The sequence below is a fragment of the Hibiscus syriacus genome, unplaced genomic scaffold (genome assembly GCF_006381635.1).
Source record: "Hibiscus syriacus cultivar Baekdansim isolate YM2019G1 unplaced genomic scaffold, ASM638163v2 tig00117056_pilon, whole genome shotgun sequence".
In the NCBI taxonomy this organism is placed as follows: domain Eukaryota; kingdom Viridiplantae; phylum Streptophyta; class Magnoliopsida; order Malvales; family Malvaceae; genus Hibiscus; species Hibiscus syriacus.
Genome location: NW_024063539.1, coordinates 4,444,231 through 4,470,680, shown reverse-complemented (window position 1 = coordinate 4,470,680; position 26,450 = coordinate 4,444,231). Strand labels below are relative to the sequence as shown.

At 32.6% G+C, this 26,450-nt stretch overlaps 2 protein-coding genes and 1 pseudogene across 2 annotated transcripts; 1 reads left to right on the top strand and 2 right to left on the bottom strand.

Annotated features, from left to right (window-relative positions):
- The first annotated feature begins 781 nt into the window (after positions 1-781).
- LOC120198395 lies at positions 782-8,264 on the top strand (annotated as a pseudogene).
- A 1,094-nt stretch (positions 8,265-9,358) lies between these two features.
- LOC120198397 (bZIP transcription factor 44-like) lies at positions 9,359-9,914 on the bottom strand. The gene has a single exon (XM_039199745.1). It carries the CDS (start codon positions 9,894-9,896, stop codon positions 9,450-9,452), a length of 447 nt encoding a protein of 148 aa, XP_039055676.1. The 5' UTR covers positions 9,897-9,914; the 3' UTR covers positions 9,359-9,449.
- An 8,696-nt stretch (positions 9,915-18,610) lies between these two features.
- LOC120198428 lies at positions 18,611-19,462 on the bottom strand. The gene has a single exon (XM_039199781.1). The coding sequence runs from the start codon at positions 19,460-19,462 to the stop codon at positions 18,611-18,613; it is 852 nt and encodes a 283-aa protein (XP_039055712.1).
- Positions 19,463-26,450: the final 6,988 nt, after the last annotated feature.

Here is a 26,450-nt window from a genome sequence, read left to right as displayed (position 1 = left end):
TGATTATTTAAGTCGAGATGTCTATGGTTGGTTCTTCGTATGATAGATTAATTACTTCTAATCTGTAAAGGCTTTTAGCCTTTTTCTTATTCCGAAGTTAAGGATCAAAGTAAAAAAGAAATAAACTTCACGAGACAAAATATCACTTATACCTTTTAGAAAATAGAGAGAACATGGATAGGTAAGGTTAGTAGAAATTTATATAATTTTGTTCAAAGCATATTGCATTTATTTATTAAAGAAAAAAATATTTTATAAAGTCCATGGTATAATCGTTATTACAAGAATTAATTCTTATTGATATTTGTATATGTTAACATTGTGGTATGGTTGAGGTAATTAAAGATGAATCCAATCTTTGGCTTAGTTCTATAATCAGAGTTCTTAATACTGAGTTTTTAGCCCCCATTTCAAGTAAGGACGGCTAATGAAGTGACCAATATCTTTGTAGGTTAGTATTAGATACATTATTAGTGAAATATTTTAAATCTGCAAAAATATTCAAATGTTATGGTACACTCTAGTATTGAAATTAAGTTAGTATTAATGGTGTTAATTATTTGAATTCATTAATAAAATAATAAAAGTAGAGGGATGGGAACATATTAAATTAAAATATAAAGATTAAATTTCAAATTTGAACTTTATAAGGGGTCAAACGACAATTTGAGATAAATATAATTAAGGAATTAGTTAGAGTAACTGAGAGCAGTTTGCAAGTTAAAAGCACCAAAATGTTATTTAACCTAAAATCACATTTTATCCCAACTTGCACGACTCCTCGCACAAGTAACCTTGGGAAGCTTTCTTCCAACTCAAGCGATTTTGATCTCTGATCAGAGACTGCCACAATGAGCGGCGAAGAAGACGCTGAACTACGCCGTTATGAAATTGCGGCGCTGTACCGTAAGAGACTCCTTAAAAAAGAGCTCGAATCCAGCCTCCGAGCAGGTCTCCTCCGATCACTTTCCCATTTCTCGATCGCTGCTTTGTTTTGCTTCTAATGGTTTAAAATATGTCGTATTGAGAGTTATTTTGTTCCTTTTCCTGCTTAGTTTTGCCGGTCTTTGTTCTTTTCTCCTGCTCTTTGTGGATGATGTCGACAATATTATGCTTTTTAGTGCCTTCGAGTTTTGCTGATATCAGCTTTAGTTTTCACTATGTTTTTTTAATTACAATGAAATTAGTTTTTCGGAATTTTGAGGAAATAAAAAGAGGAAGAATAAACAAAAGAATTCTTATTGATTAGGTTGACTACCATATTGGGAAGTAGCTGTTAAAATCTTTATGTTTGAATGCTCAGTTAAGGAGGATCTGAATGCCGCTAAGAAGGAATGCAAAAGAACAGAAGACATTTTGAACTCTTTTATGAGTTCAGCACAGATTGTTGGAGAAGTTCGTAAGCCTCTTGGAAATGAACGCTGTAACTACTCCTCTCTTCTGTTTTAGTGTTGAACCGGTTGTGGTTGTATATTAGTCCAAGTGGATTAACATTTTCATACTTGCTCAACTAACTTACGCACTTGGTTTATTTATGCGTTCTAGTGCTTAGTGCGGTGTTTGAGGAGTTGTATTTGGATTTACCTGAATGTGTGTATGATGTTTTAGTTCTTGTTCAGTTAAACAAAAGTATATGCTATGTGGTTGGTTGCGGAAACAAAGTCGATACGGAGAAGCTGACTTCAGGAACCAGAATGACCGTTGACATAGCATCAATTACAATCAGGCGGGTTCTTCCACCTAAAGTAAGTTATTTGCATGCAAATTACTTCAGCTGTATTAATCATGTAGAACCAAGTTTTTGCAGAGGCCTGATACCTTGGTACATTTTTGGATGACAGGTTAATCTATTTGCTTATAGCATGCGGCGTTATTATCCTGGAAACGTTAGCTACTCGGCTGTTGGTGGTTTATCCGATCAACTTCGAGAATTGAGGGAATCTATTGGGCTCCCTCTCATGAATCCTAAGCTTTTCCTTAGAGTTGGGATTAAACCTCCAAAGGTGATTATACTTTCCTTTCCTTTCAAAGGATATGTGCTTGTGTATAGTTGCTGTGGCTGAGTGATGTTTGGCTGAGATTGCAGGATATCCTCCTTTATGGCCCTCCTGGTACTTGCAAGACATTGTTAGCAAGAGCAATAGCATGTAATGTTGATGGTAACTTCTCAAGGGTCAGACTCTTATACCATATTTGATTTTTTTTTACTTTTGTGTTCATTTTACAATCTGCGTATTCATGTCGTATTAATGTATTTGCATATTTCATAGTCATTTACATAATGTATTATATATTTATACAAATTTTGATATGGTATAAATGATAATTCATGTCATATATATTTTGACACATTGTGTAGTGTTCTTGTCATATGACCATATCATGTTGATAGTTGAAACCTACCTTTGTGGTTTTATTGTGGCATGTTGTCTTGTCCTTGACTAAATGCATTTTACCTTCTGCTCGCTCATCTGAGTTTAGGTTACTTCGAGTGTAATGGCTTGCAACAATTTTCTTGGAGATGGTGCAAGTACGATGAATGAAATGTTCAGATGTGCACTTGATCACCAAGTAAGAGCCTTGTGTTGTGAATGTTTTCTGTCTTGTCTATTTATACCCTTCAATGTTATTTTAATGTTTGTTTCTTTTATACAGCCGTGCATCATCTTTTTGGATGATATTGATGCCATCGGTGGACGCCGTCTCAGCAATGGGACAAGTATTGACCGTGAAGCATAGAGGACAATGATGGAGTTACTTCATCAGCTTGATGGATTTAATCAACTTGTGAAGGTGCATTATTTTAGTTATGCACATAGTTTCAAAGCATGCTTTTGAAAATCATTAACAACCTACATTGTTAAGTGTAGGTTCAAGTGATCATGGCTACTAACCGACCTGACATTCTCGACCCCGCACTCCTTCGTCCGGGGCGGCTAGACAAAAAGATAGAGATTTCATTGCCAAATGAGAACTCAAGAATGCAAATCCTCAAGATTCATGTTGCTTGCATGGCCAATCGAGGTGAAATTGACTATGAAGCGGTTGCTAAGCTTTCTAAGGTTGGTCAAATGTGGCATATAATTTTTGTTTCGAGCTCGTAATCGTCATCACTAATATAGTTTTCTGGAAACCATTGTGTTGAATGATGACGCTGTTAGCTGATGAGTGTTATAGCTAGTTGTATAGTTAGGAAGCTGTTAGAATGACTGTTAGTTGTTATGTTAGTTGTCATGCAGTTATACGGTTACAAAGCTAGTTGTAAACTCTTGTATAAATAGAGTGCTATAGCTCAATGAATGATGAAGTACTGGTTCAATACATTGCTTTCATATCTACTTCCTCACATGGTATCAATCACCATAAGTTCTTGGAGCCATGTGTTTCTTGTTGCGTAACTCAAAGTGTGCTTGTTAAGCTTGGAAGGCAACTGCTCAATTGTTTGGTATGATATTCTTGGTTGATTAACAGATCTTTTGGGTGTTTCTTGTTCTTTTTCTATTGGATGTTGTGATTCAATGTTCACTAACAAGAAAATCAATGTGGTACTTGATGAAACAAATTTCTTGTTGTGGAAACAACAAGTTTTGCTCACTGTTCGCAGTCATAGGCTTGAACACCTTCTCACCGGTGCAATGCAATCTCCACCAGAGATGACAGTTGATGAAGATGACAGCTTAATTCCAAATGAAGAGTATGATGATTTTGTAGCCCAAGACAGTGTATTAGCATCATGGCTACTGTCTACTATTAGTCCATACCTCTTGTCTTAGTTTGTGGGAGTTGAGACAGCTTCATCAATATGGGCTACGGTGTTGTAATATTTTGCAACAAGGTCTTCAACCTCGGCGATGAGTTTACACTGCAAACTTCAGTCTCTTAAGAATGGATAAGACAATATGCGAGTTTACATTGCTAAAGTCAAAGAGGTTTGTGATGCGTTGGCCTCGTGTGGAAGCTCGATTCCACTTGTAGGACATATTGCTAGTATTTTAAAAGGGCTACCACGTGAATATCAACCATTCATGGCTGTTATTAGGTCGAGTGGTGACACGCTGTCCTTAGATAAGGTTTGTACTATGTTGATAGATGCAGAAACCCAAATTGTTGGCTTTACAGCCCAAGAAGAAATGGTGATGGTTGCGGCTCATATTGCCCGTGGGGCTGGCCCAGGTGATTACACCAAACGATCCTACTCGAGCTATGATAGAGATCGTGTGACCACTACTTAGTCAGGTGGTAGGACAGGTGGTCGAGCAGGCCGAGGGCGAGGTAGACCACGTGTTCAGTGTCAACATTGTGGTAAAATTGGGCACTTAGTTGATAGGTGTTGGCACCGTTATGATGAGTCTTTTCAAATAGTCAGTAACACTCAATCGAGGTATGATGAAGAAACTGCCCAAGCTCATACTGCTGCGTATGACAATTGCGAATGTATGTGTTCTTCGAAGGGGTCTCAGTTACGTGCTTCAACCATTACTGATGCTTCTATAGCTGAGCAGGATCAGTGGATCATTGACTCTGGAGCCACCCACCATGTTACCCCGGATGCAGATGTTGTAACTCGCAAAACTGGATGTAGTAGTCCAGGTAAGCTAGTTGTGGGTGATGATGTTTCATTACCTGTTGATCTAGTTGGCAGCACGGTCATGAAATCTGCTTCTAGAATACTGCTAGTTAATGACTTACTTCATGTACCTGGTATAACATAAAACTTGTTGTCTGTGTCCAAGTTTGCTAGGGACAATAATGTGAAGTTTGAATTCCATGCACAAGGTTGTTGTGTTTGTGATGCAATTAGTGGGGAGGTGATTCTTCAAGGAAGAATGCAAGACGAGCTCTATATGTTTCCTAGTACTACTATCTCAAGTACTTATAAAAATGTCTGTGTAAATGTTGCTTCAGCTAGTGATGCTTATAGCCTTTGGCATAGAAGGTTAGAACATGCAACATATGAAACAGTTGCTAGTGTATGCAAAGTTATTGATGTTCAAGTCAATAAAAATGTGAATAAAGTTTGTGAAGCGTGTTGCATTGAAAAAAGACATAAGTTGTTCTGTCACTCTAAAACTGTTTATACTAAACTCTTTCAACTAGTGTACACAGACATATGTGGACCATCTCATGTAGCCTCGAATGGTTATCACTATTACATGTCCTTTGTTGATGCTTACTCAAGACACACTTGGGTCTATTTTCTGAAAAACATATCACAAGCAGTAAACACGTTTAAGGTGTTTCAGCAGATGGAAACAACTCAGTTTGGGCTGACTGTGAAGGTTGTGCAAAACGATTGGGTAGATAGTATCGTAGTCTATCAACTATGTTGCTAAGAGAAGGGATTGTGCATCGTGTTGCCTGCCCACATATGTCTGAACAGAACGGTTTGGTCGAGAGGAAGCATCGACACATCATTGAACTTGCCTTGGTTTTGTTAGCATAAGCTGCCATGCCCTTGCGCTATTGGTACTATGCAGCTGTTACTGTAGTATTCCTCATCAATCGACTCCCCATTAGAGTTTTAGAAGGGTTGTCACCTTATGAGAAATTGTTTGAAAAGAAACTGAATTATGATTTCATGAGAGTCTTTGGGTGTAAATGATTTCCTCGCCTAAGCTTGTTTCAGCAGCACAAGCTTGAATTCCGTTCTCAACCTTGTACATTCCTCGGCTTCAGCCCTCAGCACAAAGGCTATATGTGTTTAGCAGCTAGTGGCAGAATATATAGTTCCAGACATGTTATCTTTGATGAGTTTACATTTCCATTTACAAGGATTGGAGGATTGAGTAACATAAATCAAGTCAATAAACAAAGGTCTGCAGAACTTGAAGTTATTACTGACATGAGATAATTTCGTGATAACACAGCTGGTTCGGGTCAAGGAACAACTTCTTCTGATATGGACCTGGCTGGCTTGACTGAAGCAGTTCCATAGGAAGTGCTTAGTGCAAATGAAGATATTGTGAGTGGAACCTCTGGCCATACGGGTCAAGATATGGCTGACCTTGGTGAGCCTTCACTAGAAGTTGTTACTTTTGAAGGTGTACATGAAGAAGGTGGCATAATTGAAGCTCTTGAGTCAGCAAATCTAAGGCAACTTATGGCAGTCACTGAGTCAGTTGACAATGCTACTTCCCCAAGAGATGGCAATGGTGCTGGTGTGTTAAATTGTCATTCGATGATGACAAGGAGTAAGTGTGGGGTATTTAAGCCTAAATTGTATGTGGCTAGTTATGCTGACATGAAACCTCTTAATGTCCATGAAGCAATTCAGTCACCTCACTGGAGAGCAACAGTGCAAGCTGAGTTTGAAGCATTAAGGAAGAATGGCACATGGACGTTAGTAAAATTACCTGAAGGACACTCGGTTGTGGGGTGTAAGTGGCTCTTCAAATTAAAGAATAACCCTGATGGCTCTATTAGCATGTATAAAGTTAGATTAGTAGCTAAAGGTTTCTCTCAAATGCCAGGACACGATTTTGGAGAAATGTTCAATCTAGATATTAGATTTGCAACGTTGAATGTAGTTATTTCACTAGTTGTTACCAATGGCTGGCAGTTACGCCAGGTGGACGTGAAAAACGTGTTCCTGCATGGTGACTTGTATGAAGAGGTGTTCATGCAGCAGTCACCAGGATTCAAACAAGTGTCTACATATGGTAGTCCCTTGGTGTGCAGATTAGAGAAGGCGTTGTATGGTTTACGGCAAGCCGCTCGAAATTGGCATGACAAACTGAAAAATTGCCTACTTAAAATTGGTTTTAAAGAGTCTTCAACTGACACTTCTCTGTTTGTTCATTGGGAATGGGGTGACTGTGTTTACATACTTGTATATGTAGACAATATAGTGTTGACTGTGAGTTCAAATGAACAGATTGAAGAAGTGGTGAAAGTCCTTGGAAGAGAGTTTGCCCTGAAAGATCTTGGTGAATTACATTATTTTTTGGGCATAGAAGTTAAACATTGTGGTAGTTCGTTAATTCTCAGCCAAAGGAAGTTTATCCTAGAATTGCTAATGAAGACAAAGATGAGCATTGCTAATCATGCGTCTACACCAATGCTTGCATCTGCCAAGTTGAGTCATAATGAGAGGACGTTGCTTCAAGATGCATATGAATATTGAAGCGTTATAGGTACGTTATTATACGCGTGTCACACTCGCCCGGACATAACCTTTAATGTTAACAAGACAACACAATACATGCATGCTCCAAGACAAGAGCATCTTGTTGCTGTTAAAAGGATCTTGAGATACTTGGTGGGAACAGTTAACCATGGCTTGGTCATTGCACCTGCAGTAACATGATTCAATGTAGTAGCCTTCGCTGATGTCGACTGGGCTGTAAGTGCTGATGATCGCAAGTCAGTCTCAGGTTATTGTGTGTTTGTCGGTGACAATCTCGTGATGTGGAACTCAAAGAAACAAAAGTCAGTTTCTAGGTCGACTATGGAAGCTGGGTATAGAAGTGTAGATATGTTACTGCTGAGACAACGTGGGTGGATGCCCTTCTAAATGATTTGGGCGTTGCAAGGCAGAAAACTCCAATAGTTTGGTGTGATAACAGTAGTGCTGCAGCCATGACAGCAAACCATGTCTATAATGCAAAGAGTAAACATATTGAACTTGATGTTCACTTTGTTCGTGAGAATGTGGCATTGAAGCAAATGTTGGTGAACTATGTGCCAGGAAGTTACCAGGTTGCTGATGGATTCACAAAGCCGTTAGCTGTTGCTCGGTTTGAGGTGTTTAAAACCAGGGTGAATGTGCAGTCATTTCTTTGGGAGGAAGAAGAAGAAGCAGGGAGAATGTTGAACGATGAAGTTGTTAGCTGATGAGTGTTATAGCTAGTTGTATAGTTAGGAAGCTGTTAGAATAACTGTTAGTTGTTATGTTAGTTGTCATGCAGTTATACGGTTATAAAGCTAATTGTAAACTCTTGTATAAATAGAGTGCTATAACTCAATGAATGATGAAGTATTGGTTCAATACATTGCTTTCATATCTACTTCCTCACACATTGATTTTGGGGTTTAATGGTGCTGATCTACGAAATGTTTGTACGGAGGCTGAAATATTTGCAATTTGTGTTGATCGTGACTATGCCATTCACGAAGACCTAATGAATGGAATATAATTCCATTATTTTGGTAATCATATGCTCACTTGATTCTATCTGGTGAAACTGCAGGCGGTAAGAAAATTGAAAGAGGTCAAGAAACTTGAATCTACTGCACACTACCGTGCTGATTTTGGGAAGGACTAGAGCTTTTATTTTCTTCTACAAGCCTTGATGGACTAGGTACCCTCGAGAAAATTGAATTTTTTACTCTGGATTATCGACATAATATTTCAGTGTCAGTTCAAATTTTCAGCCACCATGAGTGGCTCCATTCTTTCCATATTATTGCAGTTGTCATTTGTAGTTTATGCTTTTCTCTATCAACTTTCGTAGCCAAGTACTTTTCATTGCTGATGTTAATATGATCTTGTAATAGGCTTTCTCATATCCATTGGTTGATAGTGTCGGGACGTTATTGAAACATTCAAAAGTTTAGGAACTAAATTAAAATTAAAGTCATAATTTGGGGATAAAATTAGAGTGTTAAAAAAATTTAAGGATTGATTTAAATAAAGTTCATAGTTTAAAGATACGTAGTGCAATTAACTAAAAAAACAAATTACATTCAGAAAGGAAACATATTTCAAACTACGCAAATAGAAATTAGCCCATGTTGGATCTTATCTCCAATAAGCCAGTGAGAGTAGGTTTAAAAATCAGATATAAAATATATAAACCTCTGTGTAACCAAAAAAAATCATATATAAACATTTTACAAAATCAATAACTAACTAATATAAGATATTGATTCTTTGGATTACCAACCCAATTTACTAACAAACAAAACAAAAAACACATAGTCACGAATGAACGTATGATTTTACGTTAGGGATCGAACTTTAAAAATTTTAAGACTGAATAAATTTATAAAAGTTTAAAGAGTGAAAATAAATATTTAATAAAAAATAAATAAAAAAATTATCTAAAATATTTGATAATTTTAAAATTTTACTACTGCCATATCCTCCCTCTTAATCCATCCCTTGCTGCGAATACTTATTATTTTGATGAAGGTAGAATAAGACTGCCGAGCAGAGAGATTAAAAGTAGTCAATTGTAATTACCAATTACTTTTGACGATTTTTTTTTTTGGTTATTTCTCAAACAACAAGAGAAGACAGACACCATCAATTATAAAGATCAGAAGGAAGCAGACAAAAAACCTATAAAGACATTAAGAGTCTAGGACACCATGATATATATATATATATCAGAAACCCCCATTGTTTTACAACAAAAGAGAGCCATGATTATATATTTAGCAGGCAGCTCTTGCTTTCTAGTTCACAATTCAATTGATTTTTAAACCCATTTAGTAATGGTGGATCATTACTGGAAAACATCTGCAGTGACCACAATTGGTTGATTAAGATAAGCCAAATTGAATGGGTCAATGAAATTGGTGAAATTTTTACCACTTGTTTCAAAAGCTTCACTTTCATAAACCCCATTGCTTATTCTGGGATTATTGAGATGATTAAGGATCCCATTCAGGGAATCCAGTCTTTGACTCAGTTCTATGATCTTAGCTCTCAAAACCGAGTTCTCAGCCTCCATGTTCAAGTACTGATGGGTGATGAAGTTGAAGTTTGTGAGGATCTGGTAATTATCTAAACGCTTTTGTTTTCTCATCCTGGATCTCCTCGCTGATTCTCTGTTGGATTCCATTATCTTTCTTTTTCTTTGATCCATCAACTGATGCAAATCTTCTTCAGACCCTGAATTCTGAAGCAGGGTCGAACCTGAAGAATTGGAGTTTCCACTAGACGAGGCCATGTTATATATATTTACACAAAGATCTAACCTTTTTTTTGGTTGAGAACGACGACAGGGCCCGGAAACTAATTAAGTAATTATGTTTAGCTAATGTGGAGTTTGATTTTTATTATGTGTTACATGCATGTGAAATGGAAGTCAAGCTAGCGATTACAGGAAGTTTATTTATGAAAAACATAGAACCAGTGGAGGAAGACGATTGAGAAAGATTGAACAAGATGGGTCCTGCGTCTGAGTGAGGAATTTATCATAAACCCCGACCGGAGGATTTCACTCACAACCGGAGAAATGAAATCTCAAACGCCAACTATTTATGTAACATCAAGATTTACACCACCAAAAAGAAGAGGATGATTATGAAACCAAGAGATTTTTGTATAGATACAAAGGTTAACAACGAAAACCCTCCATTTCAGGCAAAGATGCATATCAAAATGATACTCTATGAAATAAACATTAAGAAACCATGAAAAAACAAGAATAGAACACAAGAAAACCTCTAATCTATGAGGGGAAGAGAGTGGAAGTGGAAGAGGATTTTGAGAGATTTGTGAAGCCAATTTATAGAACAAAAAAAGGATCTTACATTGTTGGGTAGTCATTATAATTGAAATTTATTATTTAATTGCTAATAACTTTAAATGAATTAACATCGTATAATTTATTTATTTTAAATAGTACTATTAGTTAATTATAAGATAATATATGTTCATAATTGTTTTTAATCTATTTGTAACACGCATTTTATATATGCAACTGCTCGAATTTAGATACTCTATAAAATAATATTCTCTTTTATCATATAGTCACTTAATAGATTAAATAAATATAAAATTCAAATATTTACGTATGTACTTCAAATTATTTGGTAACAAAAAGAAATAGTGAAATCATGGTTTATACTCTACGTTATTGCATGGGCTCCAACCGAAATCATGTTTTCCATTAGTGTTAGTGAAGTTAGGCAAGTGTATGCCACTGAAAATGACACCGATCAATCCCATATGGTTTGCTTTATAGCACCAAAAAGAATAAATTGAAAAAATCAAAGTTGTTTTATGATCTGTTCCCAATGTTTACCCTATTGAAGTCATGAAATAGAAAAGGGAACATCAAAGTTCTCCAATTGCTTTACCCTGTTTAACTTAAACCCTTGATAATGCAACGCACGATAACCCTAATGCTCCCTTATATATAAAGACGTTTTTCCTTTTTTTCTTTTAGTTAAAATGAAAAAGGAAAAATGATGAAACTTTGCCTGATAGAGCCATAAGTTCTCTTTGCTGTTGTGAAGGGATCTCTTGATTTTTAGGTTAGAACTTAGAACGCTCAACAATGAGAAATATATTTTTTTAAAGATGTTGGTATTTTTTTACGCCTCCCGACCCTTAAAAAGACATTAAAAATACCTTAGAGAGAAAGAACATGATCCAAGATCGTTTAACATACCGTTAGTTCATCACAATTGATGTGAGGCGAACAATCACATAATGAAAATCATTTGAAGGTTCATCAATTAAAGAATATATGTTCAATCCCAACAGCTGATAAATCTCAAACCATAGTCTAATTTTTTTCTATTTTGTAGCTTTGTGTCCAACTTCAATTATGGTGAACCACACGATGATAACTAATAATAAATCAAATGATCTCATATTATGTTCTTATTCTTTAAAATAATCTTGAAATCCTTTTAAGAGTCGAAAAACAAGATTTCGATATCAAAATGCCACATAAACATCTTAAAAATAATACATTTTTTATAATAAAAAATTCTAACCAAACAAATGAAAAATACTTAAAATAGATGCCACTTAATAGCGTATTTGGAACGACTATCTATGAGACTATGAGACATGATCTTTTGATACTTACTATTTCATTTACCGACAATACTATGAAACATGAAAGAAAAAACATGTTCGTATATACCTGAACTGCCGATAAAATATTGTTGTTGCACCAACTGTGTACGTGACATCCTTGGTTTTCAATGGAAACGGAGCTTTAGCACGTCTAACTAAGTTACTTATGCAGCTTTTCTCTAAGAGATACTTAATCAAAAGTTGTTTATGCATCTATTTTTAAGAGATTTAAGACCTTCGAGTTTACTTAATTAAAAGTTGTTTATGCAGCTTTTTTAAAGAGATTTAAAACCTTTTAAGTATTCTCATTTTTCTTATAAAAATAATTGTTCTTATAACACGTGTTTATCTTACTTTTATTAAAAAAAATAATAAGGATCGAATTTGTTGGTATCTTTTTTCATTGATAGTTATTTGTTAGTTTGTTGATCTTGCTTATTTTAAATTCTTGAGTTAATTCTCTTATATTGATATGTTCTCATAATTAATCTCTCTCAAATTTTTCATATTTAAGTTGTGACAAAGTCAGTTGTTATGTTCTATTATTATATTAATATTGATGATACTTATCTTTCTTCATCTACATTGTTGTTTGTTTGTATTTTTATTTGGCATAATACCGAAATTAGCCCAAACGTTTATCAAAATGATCATTTTGTCCCCTATTCTATTTTTTAGAGCATTTTGACCCTCCAACGTTTCATTTTAAGGTAAAAGGCTCTTAACATATGATAGAATAATCACTCTGTTTCTTATTCTTTTATTTCTGAGATATTTTAGTCCTCAATGTTTCATTTTAGGTTAAAAATGGCTCATATTTTGGAGTGTTAATCGTGTGTTAACTAATGATTTTCATCTATAAAGGAAGTTTTTTCCCTAAAGTGAAATGTTGGGGGCCAAAATGCTCAAAAAAAATATAGACCAAAATTACTATTTTGATAAACGGTGGGAGCTATTTTTGACATTATACTTTTTATTTTTTGAGTTGTTTGGTTGGTTTTTTTTATCATTTCATTATATGATTCTATTTTTACTATTTAGCTCTTAGTTTCTGTTTTTTATGATTTTAGTGAAAATAATATTCTTGCATGATTAATCTACTTTAAATTTTGTAGTTTCTTTCTTTTTCAATATTATAAATGTTTATTGTATTTTATTTTTATTTATTTAATAAAACTAATTTTATTATTATTTAAAATAATTTAAAATAAAATATGATATCTTCCGTTAAAAAAATCCAACTCTAAAGTAGATATATTGCTATAAGAAAAAAAGCAAGGAAAAGAGGCATGATTGAAGGGGAAGCTATTTGACTTGCCATAAACTTTCTTTGTAATGGCATAAGCTAGAAGCTTCTTATGACTAATAAATCTTAGGACATATTATAAATTTCCCGTAATTAAGGTCGTTTGTATAAATGTAAAAGAACTTATTTATTTCACTTTGTTATAAGATTTTTTTATTTCTTCAAAAAAATTATAAAATTTTTAATTATTAAATAATCAATTCAACTTTCAACAATTAGTATAGTACCATTTGAGATAACTACAAGATGAATGACAGTGATGTATATCCCTTAGGTTGCGAGTTTAAACTTTTTTTTTTTTATCAAATCTACGGACCCATATCATGTGTCTTGTAGATTGTATTACTTTCAAATCCGATATACTCAACTGTGAATCCACTATGGGCTCTTGAAGGATGGGAGGAAAAAATTTATTTTAAAAATAATATCGATTGTTAAAAATCTATCTAGTAAACTATATTTTAAAAATTTATCTCTAAGAAGTTGGAGATCCCCCACACTCTTCGTACTCCTAGTTTAGTAATTAACCATTTAAATGAAAGACATCGGAAAATGGATTAAAAATAGAAATGGGTTGCTTAAAGTAATCATATTCACCTCAATCATTGGCCTTAGAGATTAAAGTTTGTGAGTGTTGATATTTGTGTATTTATGTGGTCCAACAAGATAGTGACAATTACACATAAAAGTGCAAAGATCACTATGCCTAAAAGTAAAATCAAAATATATATATATATATATATACACACATAGCTAACAAAATATTTGTGGTGAAATCAAAGAGAGCATACATGGATAGAGGGGACGAAGTTTGCTGGTTTTGTGCTTTGCTTGGCTTCTTTCACTTGTGATTTTTTAGTAAAAATGCTTATTGGGGTAGGCCAGCTCAAGAAAGTTGATTTGTTTTGTTGTTTTATTTAACACATATCCCTAATAAGGCACCCATATTAAGTTGCTTAAGCCTATATATATATATATATATATATATGAACCAGCTGTTGTTTTTAATGTTGAATGCAACGACTAGGGACGAACACAGTACTTTATGTTAGGAGAATAGATTTATGAAATTTTAAAATAATCAAAAACATATTATTAATAAAAATATTTAAAAAACGTAAATTATATGGGAAATTGTTCTCACTATTCGTATTGATCCATCTCTGATGACATCTTTTGTATGCTATATTAATTGTTCATGAAGATTGATAGATCTTTGAATTTGTCTAGTTTTATCCGATGAAATTAAGGATATATTTAGATGACAAATATAAAATAAAAAATTAAGAAAGAATTTTCTTTTAATAAATTCATGATATCTTATTATTAACTCATTAATCTAAATCAATACTATGCATATTCATTATAGGGGCGATCATTTTAATTTATTTTTCTATTCACCATATTAGAATTCGAATATTTAACTCTATTTCAGCTTTGTAGGGTCAGAACATGACTGTCTCAACTTTTGCAATAGGGTCCTCCGGAAACAAGTTAAATTTCGATTTTCCTATAGATTTTCAAATGTTTTCCTTATAATATAGTAGCTTTTAATAGCAACAATTGGTCTGAGAGTTTCCTTTTGGCATATTTCCCTTGACATCAGACAGCAGATAATATCAAAACCAAATTGTGAAAAAGCCAAGAAACGGAATCTGGGAAAGCTACAAAAACAATTACCATTTTGAGATTGGGAAACTTTCTTTTTGGTTGATATCATTAGAGTTCAAACAAATTGTCTAATCTTTTACTACTTAAAAACCCTACGTGCGACTTTAAACGAGCAAAGGGAGTGAAATTAAAGCAGACATTAAAGATGAAATGAATCAGCTTTACGATTCCAAAAGAAAAAGCAGATAGCTTCGTCATGCGTGAAACAACAGTCTCAAAGATGATTCTCATGGTAATGGTCAAGATACTGTAGATCTGCCATGGTATACTATATCATCTTTGATTTGGAGTTCAGTTTTGGATACAAAATTATATATATAGCATAGCAGGGGCGGAGTTAGAAAAAAGAATATTTAAAGTGTCAAATTTAGAAATTATATGGGAGAAAATTTAAGTAGGAAAATTAAATTTTAAAACCCTCATTGTTAAATATTTTTTTAAATACAGGTCCATTTTTTTAAAGATTGTCAAAACCTTTCTAAAAGGGGTGCCATTTTTTTTCTTTATTGTTATATATATAATTTATATGAACCAAAAATAAAGTTTAAAAACTTTTCGGGTGTCAATTGACACCGCTCAACACATGCTGGCTTTGCCAGTGTAGCATACCATGATATATATATATATAGAATATCATATTATAGCCTATTGATATAATCATTGACAAGTTTATGTGATTTGTTACAATTACATGTGTTATTTGATAAACAAATCTACTTGTTCTGTCAAATATCATCATCATGATCGTAAGTCTGACATCAATACTAAATGTTAGTATATAAATCACTATATATGATTAGAGAAAGGACTATGGATCCTCTCTCTTTTACTCTCTCTCATCTCTATATGTTGTATCATCTTCTTCAATTCATACTAATGACAATCTCCATCTAACTTAGAAAGAATTTAAACAATATACTATAATTTTTCTATCAATGAGATACTTGTAAGAAAATATCAAATATAAATATGGAGTTCAAATGTTACGGGGAGAATAAAGCGTTTCGGTAACATAACTGTTATTTTATGCGAAATTTATACCTACTTGGTGGATCTTTTACCCATTTTGGATCTCAATAACGTGATAAAGAAAGGAATTTATAATTAAATTATTAAATCTCCTGGAAAAATATAAAGTGGTTTGTATTTTTACAAGTTTGGAAGAACGAAGGGGAAGCAAGCAACATTAAATTAGTATACCAAATAATAATCTTATTTTTCGCAGCTCTGGCATGTCTTTGGAGCGTAAACCTTAGCATCTTTTCGATCACTATCCTTTTACTCGTCCTGTTTCTCTACCTCTTTAAAATACAAATATTTGATAATTCATGAAGAAAGTGTGATTATACATGGAACTTTGAATATCCAGTGCTATTCTGCTCGTGTCTCTAAGGAAAGGGACTTGAATCACCCTACTCTTCAAGGTTTGTGAAAAATCGGTTTGAACATGGGCTTCCAGAGTAACGAGTGTCCCAAAAAACCCATGGTTTAAGGGCCATCAGCCCATGAATCAACACCATAAAAGCACTATGGCCGATAGCAAATTATTATGATTAGTAGTAGTATTACATGGCTTAAATAAAAAGTACATAAGTTATGCATTTTGTAGCATGAGGAAACTTTAATAAGTAAGTGTTTTTTTTATGAAATTGCTCAAATGATTTTGCAATCCGGAGAAAAAAATGATATACAAGTTATAAAACTTTTGTATAGTTTAAAACAAGCTACAGTAGAATGCAGGGAAGAAGCTAGAAACATATTTTGGGTGATAAATTTAGAGAAAATTTATTTTTGGATGTCAAATTTATAAATTGTATGCAGTTTTTTTTTCCTTTGAATGGATGAAAATGAATAGTGAGTGTCAATTTATGTTTAAGAGTGCCAATATTTTTATAAAAAAATATTTTATTTATTTTTATATTTTTTGTTAAATTTAAAAGAAAATCAAAAATTGTTGGGGTGTCATACAAAAAGTCTTATTATCTGATGGACATAAATATAACATATATGATCATTCATTATTTACAAAGAAGCAAAGGGTAAGATTGTGATCATATTTGTATATAATGATAATTTGTTAATCAGAAGAGATAATATTGAAATCATTGAAAAATTAAAAAAAAATATTGAATCATAATTTCATGATGAAATATCTTTGTGAACGGAACTTTTTTGGGGATAGAAATGTTAAGGTCTGAAGAAGGTATTTTACTGAATCAAAAAAAGTAATTAACCGGTAAAACAATTTTTAAAAAAAATCATTTCTTCGTTAAGTAATTATTTAGATTAATAAAATAGATTCATTATGATCCAAATAATATTAATGAAAGGGGATATTTTTTAGACGTTCAAATATGTGACACATACGATAAAATATATATAAATAACTCTTATGAGGTACAAAATTCTTCAAATGTTAATCTTTTTCTACCAAGTTTCGTTTAACGAATAAACTTTTACTTTAATATTTTTATTTTTTTTAGTGATTTGTGTGTTAGCATTTTTACATTAATTCATCATAAATTCAAAATTTGATCCTCGTACTTCATAAAGATCAAGAAATTAGTCTAATTATCCATAAACATATGAACTTAAATAGATAGTTTTAATTAATATGCTATGTATAAAAATCAAAATTTTAATTGTATTTCAGATTAACAATTTAATGATAAGATTTAAAAAATATTAACAGGATAAATAAACTAGTTACTTATTTTTTTTAATACAATGATCGAATTTTAATAAAGTAAAGTAAAAATTTGGTGAAGAAAAAGGAAATTGTTATGAATAAACAAATATAATTTTTAATTACGGTGGAATTATTTAAAGTTCCCACAAGAACACGCCATTTGTACGGAATAAAAAAGAGAAGCGAATAATTAATATAGTTGGCAGCGTTGACCCGATTGTCACAACAAAAGGGGTAGCAAAATGTGGGGTCATGATTGCCTAATAATCAAGGGGAAAGTTCTCTTCTTTTGTTGCATAATGATGAGAACAAAGTGGAATATCATTTTACAATTTTCAATATTTCAATTCAAATTTTATATAATTCATCAGAATATTATTTATTATTTTAATTTTTATAATTGTAAAATGAAAAAAATTCAGTACTTTAAATATCGGAGACCATGTAGGTACAAAATTAAAAGATACCCGAAGACCATAAGGGCACCAACCCCACTACAAAGGCAATGCCCCCTGCAACTACCGACTAAAACCACTGCTGCCTTAATATCAACCCTCTTTTCTTATCCCGATGGGTCCCTTGGTCAGGCACTAAATACCGAGTAACTCTGTAGATTTCATCAGACGTTACTTAAAAACATTTTTGTATTTAATTGATTTCGGAACCAATTTGTCTTAATGGATAAGAATTTATTGATATCTTTTGAAGTTTTGAGTTTGAGTACTATGTATGTAAGAATATAAGTGATCATTGTCGAAGAGTTTAGAGTTTTTAAATATATATTACCTTGTATTCATATTATATTTATTAGAAGAAAAAATATTTTTAAGCAATTATTGTGTATATTTTAAGATAAGCTATATATTTAGTCACTCAATTATTCTTATTATTTTGTTTTAGTCACTCAATTATTCTCATTATTTTATTTTAGTAATCTAATTATTTTTTTAAAATCATACTTATAATTACATTTAGTTATGTTTTGATCATCTTTAATCATCCGTTGTTAAAAATTTAACGATTAAGAAGGAAATAATCATATGAATATATCTAAATTATCGATTATTTGGGCTCTAAAAAAATGCCATAAAAAAGTTACTTTCCGAGAAACAGTGACTAAAAATCTCAGACAGTAATCAATATACGATACCCAGGTTTTTCTATGAATTCACTGTATAATCTTCTAATTCTTAACCACGATCGACATGCAGTTTTCTTGGATCAAAATTTTCCTTCGTTCAGCAATGAAACTATCTACTATTAATCGGAACTCATCGTTGCTCATCTCATCCAGCGATTTCCTCGACGGTTCAGTAGTTGAAACCATCAGCTCTCTGCCCATCATTGCCATCTCTGATTTTTTGAACTGCCAGCGGGGACGTCGGTTTCCAGATTCCGAGAGCACCGATCGTGTTCTTCCGTACTCTTTTCGATTAGCTTTTTCAGTTGAAGTTATTACAGGTTTTGGCTTTGTCACTGTTAGTGCTAGGCTCATCGTCGAAGGTTGTTGTTGCTGTTGCTGTCGTTTACGTGGTGAAAGGGAACGTTTTGTCTCTGCAACAGCGACAGCATTTTCCACCAGGACGATTTGCTTCTCCGCCGTGGTCTCCTCCGCGCCGGTGGTAACAGCAACCGCATTTTCCGCCGCGACGATTTGTCTGTCCACTGTGGTGTCATCTTCGACGGCGGATGCAGGCATAATACTCTGGCGAGAGTCGACGTACTCTTCGTAGATATCGGATTGTTTCTGGGTCTGTTTTTGGCTAGACAGAACACAAACGATGAGGATGATGATGTTTAAAATAATGAAGATCGGAAGAGGCTCATTAAGAGTGTTGTCAAAACGCAGGCGAAGATCTCCGGCGACCCGGACGATGTCGGGAATCAAAGTGGGGAACCAAGACCATGATATAAAAAGAAACACCAACAAAAACCCAATAAATTGAAAACCGGACCTAAGCTTCTTCTCCATGTTGTATCTCCATAGAGCATCCTCTTTCTCTGCCTTAACGTTGTCAAATTCAAAGGAATCCATTTTGTTGTTTAGCGAGACAGTTACGAGGGTAAATGTAGGAGCAGGTTTAAGGGTTGCTTTCAAAACGGTAGGTACTTGATGATTCGGTGTTTTGGAAGATGAATGATTTGAACAGATTCGATTATGGGCTTTATATAGAGGTGCGTTGCCCCCTTGCCTCTCCACTGAACACGGAAAAATTTATAAATATTAAAGTTTCAGGGTTTTATTATGTTTTTTACTTATGAAATACTTCAATTTTTTTTAATTTTTATTATTATTCTACTGATATAAGTCTAACTAAGTTTAAAAATATTTTTTGATAATTTAAAATTAATAAATATTTACATTAACATTTTTAAATCTCACATTATTTATATAGCCACCATTAATATCTTTTCTTCTTCATCTTGTGATGGTGGCGACACCGATCTTGGTTTTTGTTACCGATCGTTGATATTCATTATTTTTCCTTTGCTTTATATATTGTACCTTTGTTTTTTCATGTTTTTTTATTATTAATAATTATGTCTTTTGACACGTATTCTTATGCCTCTATAGTATGTATTCTTATGCCTCTATGACGCGTATTCTTCTACTTCTATGACACATTTTTTTGTCTCTATGACACGTTTTCGGTTGTTTTACTGTTGTTTTCATTTATTTTTTCATGGTTGGATTTGATATTGACACGACTGATCAAGATGACACTTATTTGTTACCATGATTATCTTCTCTGTTTTGGACTCTCGGATTGAATATGCATATGTGAATTGCGTTCCTGGATAGTATTTTCACATCGCTCGATTCTTATTTGTGGTATGTCGATGGTCTTTCAATAGTTTTATTCTTTTTTGTGATTCGTTTGACAATGTAGTCAAATCTATTCGTATTTATCTCTTATTCAAGTTTATTTGGTTAATTTTTAAACATTTTCCTTGTATGGTCCTTATGTAAGATCTTAAATGGTTAAGTTAGGAAAATAATTTTAATAAAATTAACGGATTTTATAAAAAAATCTCACATTATATATATATAACTTCTTTAGAATGTTTAAATATAATCAATTTTTCAAATATGCAATCATTAAATTATTAAAGAAGAAGTTTACAAATGAGTGCAGCAATCATTATCGAATCGGATTATACTCATCAAATATATGTATACAACATATACTACGTGTGTTTTTTTTTTTAAATTCGTATACTTTTTTTATTTTTCATTTTTTACATGCCGGTCATGGTAACATTAACTATAAAAAAATCTTCTGAAAGATTTACCATGTAAGTAAAAATATGCCCTCAAAAACAATGTAAAAGTTTTTTTGGAGCTGCATCTTTAAAAAGATATTATTATAATCAATAACATTATTTAAATATTAATTTAATCAAAAAGTGATTTTTGGATATTATTAGCCTAAATTATAAGTTTGGTTTATAGTGATGGAGGTGAGTTAGGTTAGGTGGTACAGAGACAGCAGACAAGGAAGGGAAATGGAAGGGGTCCAATGGTGACACCAATTTAATATTATATATAGATTCTAAGCTGTGTCGCATGTCTACCTTCCCAGTTCACACTAAGAAAAGTAAAAGTGGGCCATCTCTTTGTTTACTTATTTAATAATATATTTATTATGGAAGCATGAAAGAAACTCTCATTATACGGACCCATTGGGATTGGTTTACATGATTAGTTTACACTACCTAACCCCTTTTGGACAGTACACATTATCCGAGTGTTTCTTGTATACCAGCTTAATTACGTTTACTTTGATTCTACTTAACAAATTTTGGAAATCATTAATTAGTTTATTGATTTATTTTTAAGATAAAACTGTTAATTTTATTAAAAAATATATTCAAAGTTATGTGAGGGTTTGTTTATAAAATTGTAAACTAAACACATAATATGTATATTCTCCTATAATCATTAACACAATAAACTAGCAACTTAAGATCATTCAAGAAAGATGCGAAAAACTCATTTAAAAAAACTCGAACAACAGTTAGATACGAATAAACCTGAATGTTACAGCTAACAAACTACAATATGAGATTAAACTATTAAAATATCACTGATAAACACAAATCAGAGCCAAGTATAGTGAGAAAACTATCGACGAACACGTGTTGCGTATCCAGATCCAATTCGAGGATCCAAAACATGAAAGATAAAAATGATAACAAATAAACAACATATTGATCAGTCGCAACGAATTTAAATCTAAACCTGAAAAGAAATAGACAACAAGAAGGGTTAAACGACTAAAAAAATATTGGTATCTACAAAATAATTTTTAATAATTGAGGGATTCAACAAAATAATTTTCTATATTCAAATGAATTTGTGTACTTTGTTGTAGACACTAATTTTTCAGTTTGCTTTTATTATTATTATTATTATTATTATTAAATAAAAATAAAAAAACCCGGAGCCCAATAACCCGACCCAGTTACAACCAAAATCCCAAGGCCCGTTTATAGCTGGCCCAGCAAAAACCCTAAACTAATTTAAGGTTTCTGTTAAGGTTTCATCACCCAGCGCCGCCGCCGCCTTGGACCAAGGGAAGCTTATAGCCGCTTCTTCACAGCCGAAGCCTCCACTGCCAGGTGCTCTACTCCGACAATGCCACCACGCTGCCGCCTCGATGAAGACTCCAGAAACGCCACGAAGCCACCCACGTCGAAGCTATATGGTGAGTCACCACATAGTTCGGTGACTCACCGAACTTCACCCATGGGATCGGTCTGAGAGCCACACCATCGATGGTTGTAAAAGCACAACCATCGACCACACCTGCAAACAAAAGAACAGAGAAAGAACGAGGATCCAACAACCACAAAAAAAAAAACATCAAGGATGAACACCAACAGCAAGCAACAAACCCAAAGGAAAGAAAAAGGAGAGAAGAAGAGGAACTTACCTTGTCAGAGAACCCCAAACATCTCCGAAGAACTGAAAATACCAAAGGTATTTTCTTAGATCTAGGAAATTATGGGGAATTTTAGGGGAAATGGAGGCCATATTTGGACTTAGGGTTAAAAGAGGGAAATTCGGAGCTATTTTCTCGAGTTCCGGCCACCGTGAACAGTGGCTGGCGGTGGTGACTGGTGGCGAAGCATGGCAGCCGACCGGTTTCTAATCTTCCTTCGAGCGGAGGTTTTATGAGATAGTTGAGAGAAAAAAAATTCTCTCTCTATTAGAGAAAGAAAGAAATGGAGAAATGAGAAGAGATTAAGCCTTTCAGGCTTAATAATGGGTATTTATACCCTCACCAAAACGACGTATTTTTGGTGAGGGACCTCCATGTAATTTCTCCTTAGGTGAACCACACGTTTAAACCCTCAGATCTTATAAATATTTTTTTTGGTCACTCGAATCAGATTTATGTTTATTTTAATTTTATCTTCTAATTTTACTTATTTATATTTTAGTCACCGAAACTAACTTCTGAACCTTTAAGTTGGTCTCCGAATTTATTTTATTTTATTTTAGTCCTTTCCAGTATATGTTTATATATTTAGGGTAAATATTATAATTAGTCCCTTATAATTTTATTAAATTTATTTTAATCTCGTGTTAATTATTATGGTTAAATTACACTGTTAATTATTATATTTCATAATATTTTGAATTAGAGCTTTTAATTTTAATATGTTATATTTTAATCACTGATATTTTAATTATTTTTATTTTTGACTATTAATTTTTATATTTTGCAATTTAATCTTATAGTTTTAATTTTATTTATTTTAGTCACTATTTAATTGCAATTTACTTTTATTATTATTATTTCAATATGTTTAATTTAATATTTTAAATATTATTTATATATATATATATATATTTGATTAAATAAAAATGTTTATTTATTTTAAAATATAATGAAAAGGGCTGTCTTAACGTAACTAGAAGTCATATTTCAATATTTTTAAATAAATAAATATCTTAGTATACATATATAATTATTTTAGTTCTATTAAAATTATTTTTTATTATTTAATTTTAGTCATATTAATATATGTATATTAATAAGTATAATTTAATTAATTTTATCAATTAATTAAATAATAATATTTATTTATTTTTAAATAATCAGAAAGGACAGTCTTAAAATAACTATATGTCATATTCTGGTATTTTAAAAAAAATATCATGCTTATAAAAATACATATATTTACTTCATTATTTTTAGGAAACTTATTATATTATTATTAATATTTATTTATTTATCAATATTAAAGAAAAGACAGTCTTAAAGCAACTAAATGTCCTTTTCTGATATTTTTAAATAAATAAATGTCTTATTTACAAAACCCTAAATATATATATATTTTAAAAAAATTCTTAGAAATATCAGATTAAATTTGAAATAACACGATTGTAAATTAAATTCAAATTCAAATTCTTAAATTCTATTATTAGAGACAATTTATAATCGACAAAGACCAATTTTGGGCATTGTGGGAGTGCTAATCCTTCCCCAAACGTAATCGACCACGAATCCCTTTTTATTATTAAAAAGAACGAATTTTTGGTTAAATGCAGACCATTTTATCTTTTAACTGATGTTTTCTTAAAAACTCTTTTAAAATATGATTTTTAGGTATTCGACCTACCTAATCCAAAAGGTCGATGGCGACTCCCAAAATATTTTTAAAATCAAAATCATTTATTTATTCATTTCACTTTTTCCGCCAAGGAAATTTCGTGCCCGGGAAAAAACCGGTTACGACAGCTTGGCGACTCCGCTGGGGAATGGTCAAACCTAATTCGATTATATATTGTCTCTATAATTAGAAATTGAGAATCCAATTTTATTTAATTTATGATTCTTTTGATTTCTTTCAATTTATTTTATACTATTGTATATTTGATTTATTTTTAGATATTAAATTTTTCTGTGAAAATTTCTCCTCACACACAACACATGCATTGCATAACATAAGCTTTATAATCAAGCTTGTCCCTTTTAAGTGGGAGTGAAAGCGACGACTTCGTGAGAATTTATTCTCCGTGTCAGACCTAGCAAGTAACTTTCGGGGTTCATATATCCTATCTCTTCATGAGAATTTATTCTCCGTGTCAGGCATAGGGAAATGTGTCCCCTCGAATTGAACTCGATCCGCTTTAGTCTGTAATGGACTAGGATTGAGGGTTTGGCAGCCTAAAGGGGCACCAACAAGGATAGTTCGAGTACCTTTACTCTTATAAATGAAACCCTGTATATAATAAACCCTAAAAATTATCTTGATCTAAGACAATACTAAAACCATGTCTATAGGTATACAAAAAGGAGAAATAAGCTCTAGCTTTCAATTTATTTGATTTCATTTTTTTCTAACTAAATGCCTGCGAACTAGAAATCATGTGGTTAGGCTAATTTTCTAAACAAAGCATGGAACTAGAAAACATGAGGTTAGGATTTATTTATAAATACCATGATAGATAGAATCTTTTTTTTCCATTAATTGGTACTAACCATTTTATTTTTTCTTATTTTTTATTTTTATTTTTTCCATGCATGTTATTTTGTTTATATTGATTTCTTTTGTTTGCATTGCATGATCATGACATAACCAAAAGGTGTTGACTTGAAAGACTGTTCATCAAATTGAAAAGTTTTCATAAATGGACAAAAAGTTTTATGATCAAACAAAATATGACGCAGCCAAGGAAAGACATCCTAAGGAAACTCCGAGGATAGAAGCGAGCTATGCACACAAAGATCCTATTATATTAATACCAAAAGTATTCCATAAAGATCCTGTTAGATTTATACCAAAAGCATTCTACGGTAAGAGTATCAGTCAGGGCATTCAGAATAAAGAAGGTTTTTATTAAGCTCAAGCATGTTATTTGAAGGATCAAAACAAGAAATTGAGCACAAAAATGGAAACCATGCATGAAGATTTCCAGAAGATCAGTCAAGCCTTTCAAAATGCTGGCATAGGAAACACCCCAGAAGAGTGGATAACAGAGGCCACCAAACTAAAAAAGAACTGCAACATATATGAAGATCTTGTCCAAGAACTTCTTGAACACAAAGGTTCTCTTACAAGGGAAAATGAGAAACTCCGAGAATTGACACGGAATATGAAGGAAAAAGATAATGTCATGGAAGAAGCTGCAATCCATACAAGCTATATGGCCCATAAGCTGATAGACTTAGCTGACTTTATAAGGAATTGAAGCAGACTGATAATTCAACTGTTAAGCATGAATGGAAACTAACTTGGCTTTAGAGAAGTTAGGAGGGGAAGTTATCCCCTATATGTAAAGTTTTATTGAAGTTGGGACTAAAAGTTGTCCCCTATATGTAAAGTTTTGTTTGATACACCAAAACTTTTGTGTTCAATGAAATATGTTTTAAGATGATCACTCTTGAGTAACACCTTTTGATACATGCATTTGCATTTTGCATATTTGCATTTTCATTTTGCATTTGTACTTTTATGTTTGCTTTTGTATTGCACAATTTGCATTCTTAATGTTACATTCACATATTTACATTTGTATTTGCATTTTGCATCTTTGCATTTTTACGTTTGTATTTACATTTTCATTTTTGAATTTGCATATTTGTATAATTACATTTTGTTTCAAACAATTTTACATGCATTTAATCATGAAAACATGGAAATAATTCGTGGAGAATTCCCTGACAGAATTTTGGAAATCAAATTGGAGCTAACTTGGTATTCCTAAATAAGGATAATAGCCATGAATGAGATTTTAGCAAGGGTTGATAGAATCGAGAAACTGCAAAAGCAATTTATCGAGACACAACAAGAGATGACTGATCAAGTAAAAAAGTTCAAGGATGATTCAAAGAAACAACTAACCAAACTGATGGAGCTAATGAATGTTGTGATCCATGGTGAGAAACCCTTAGAGGATCATGTTGTGAAAGATTTGAATGGGATTATGAATGATGTAACTGATGCAATGGAAACAAATGACCAGGACTTTGTCAGTGAATGTGGAAATTCAATAAATCTTAAAAAAT

Bases quoted from the DNA above. Each gene is read 5' to 3' on its own strand.
- LOC120198397 (XM_039199745.1), bottom strand. From the start codon at position 9,896: ATGGCCTCGTCTAGTGGAAACTCCAATTCTTCAGGTTCGACCCTGCTT.
- LOC120198428 (XM_039199781.1), bottom strand. From the start codon at position 19,462: ATGGATTCCTTTGAATTTGACAACGTTAAGGCAGAGAAAGAGGATGCT.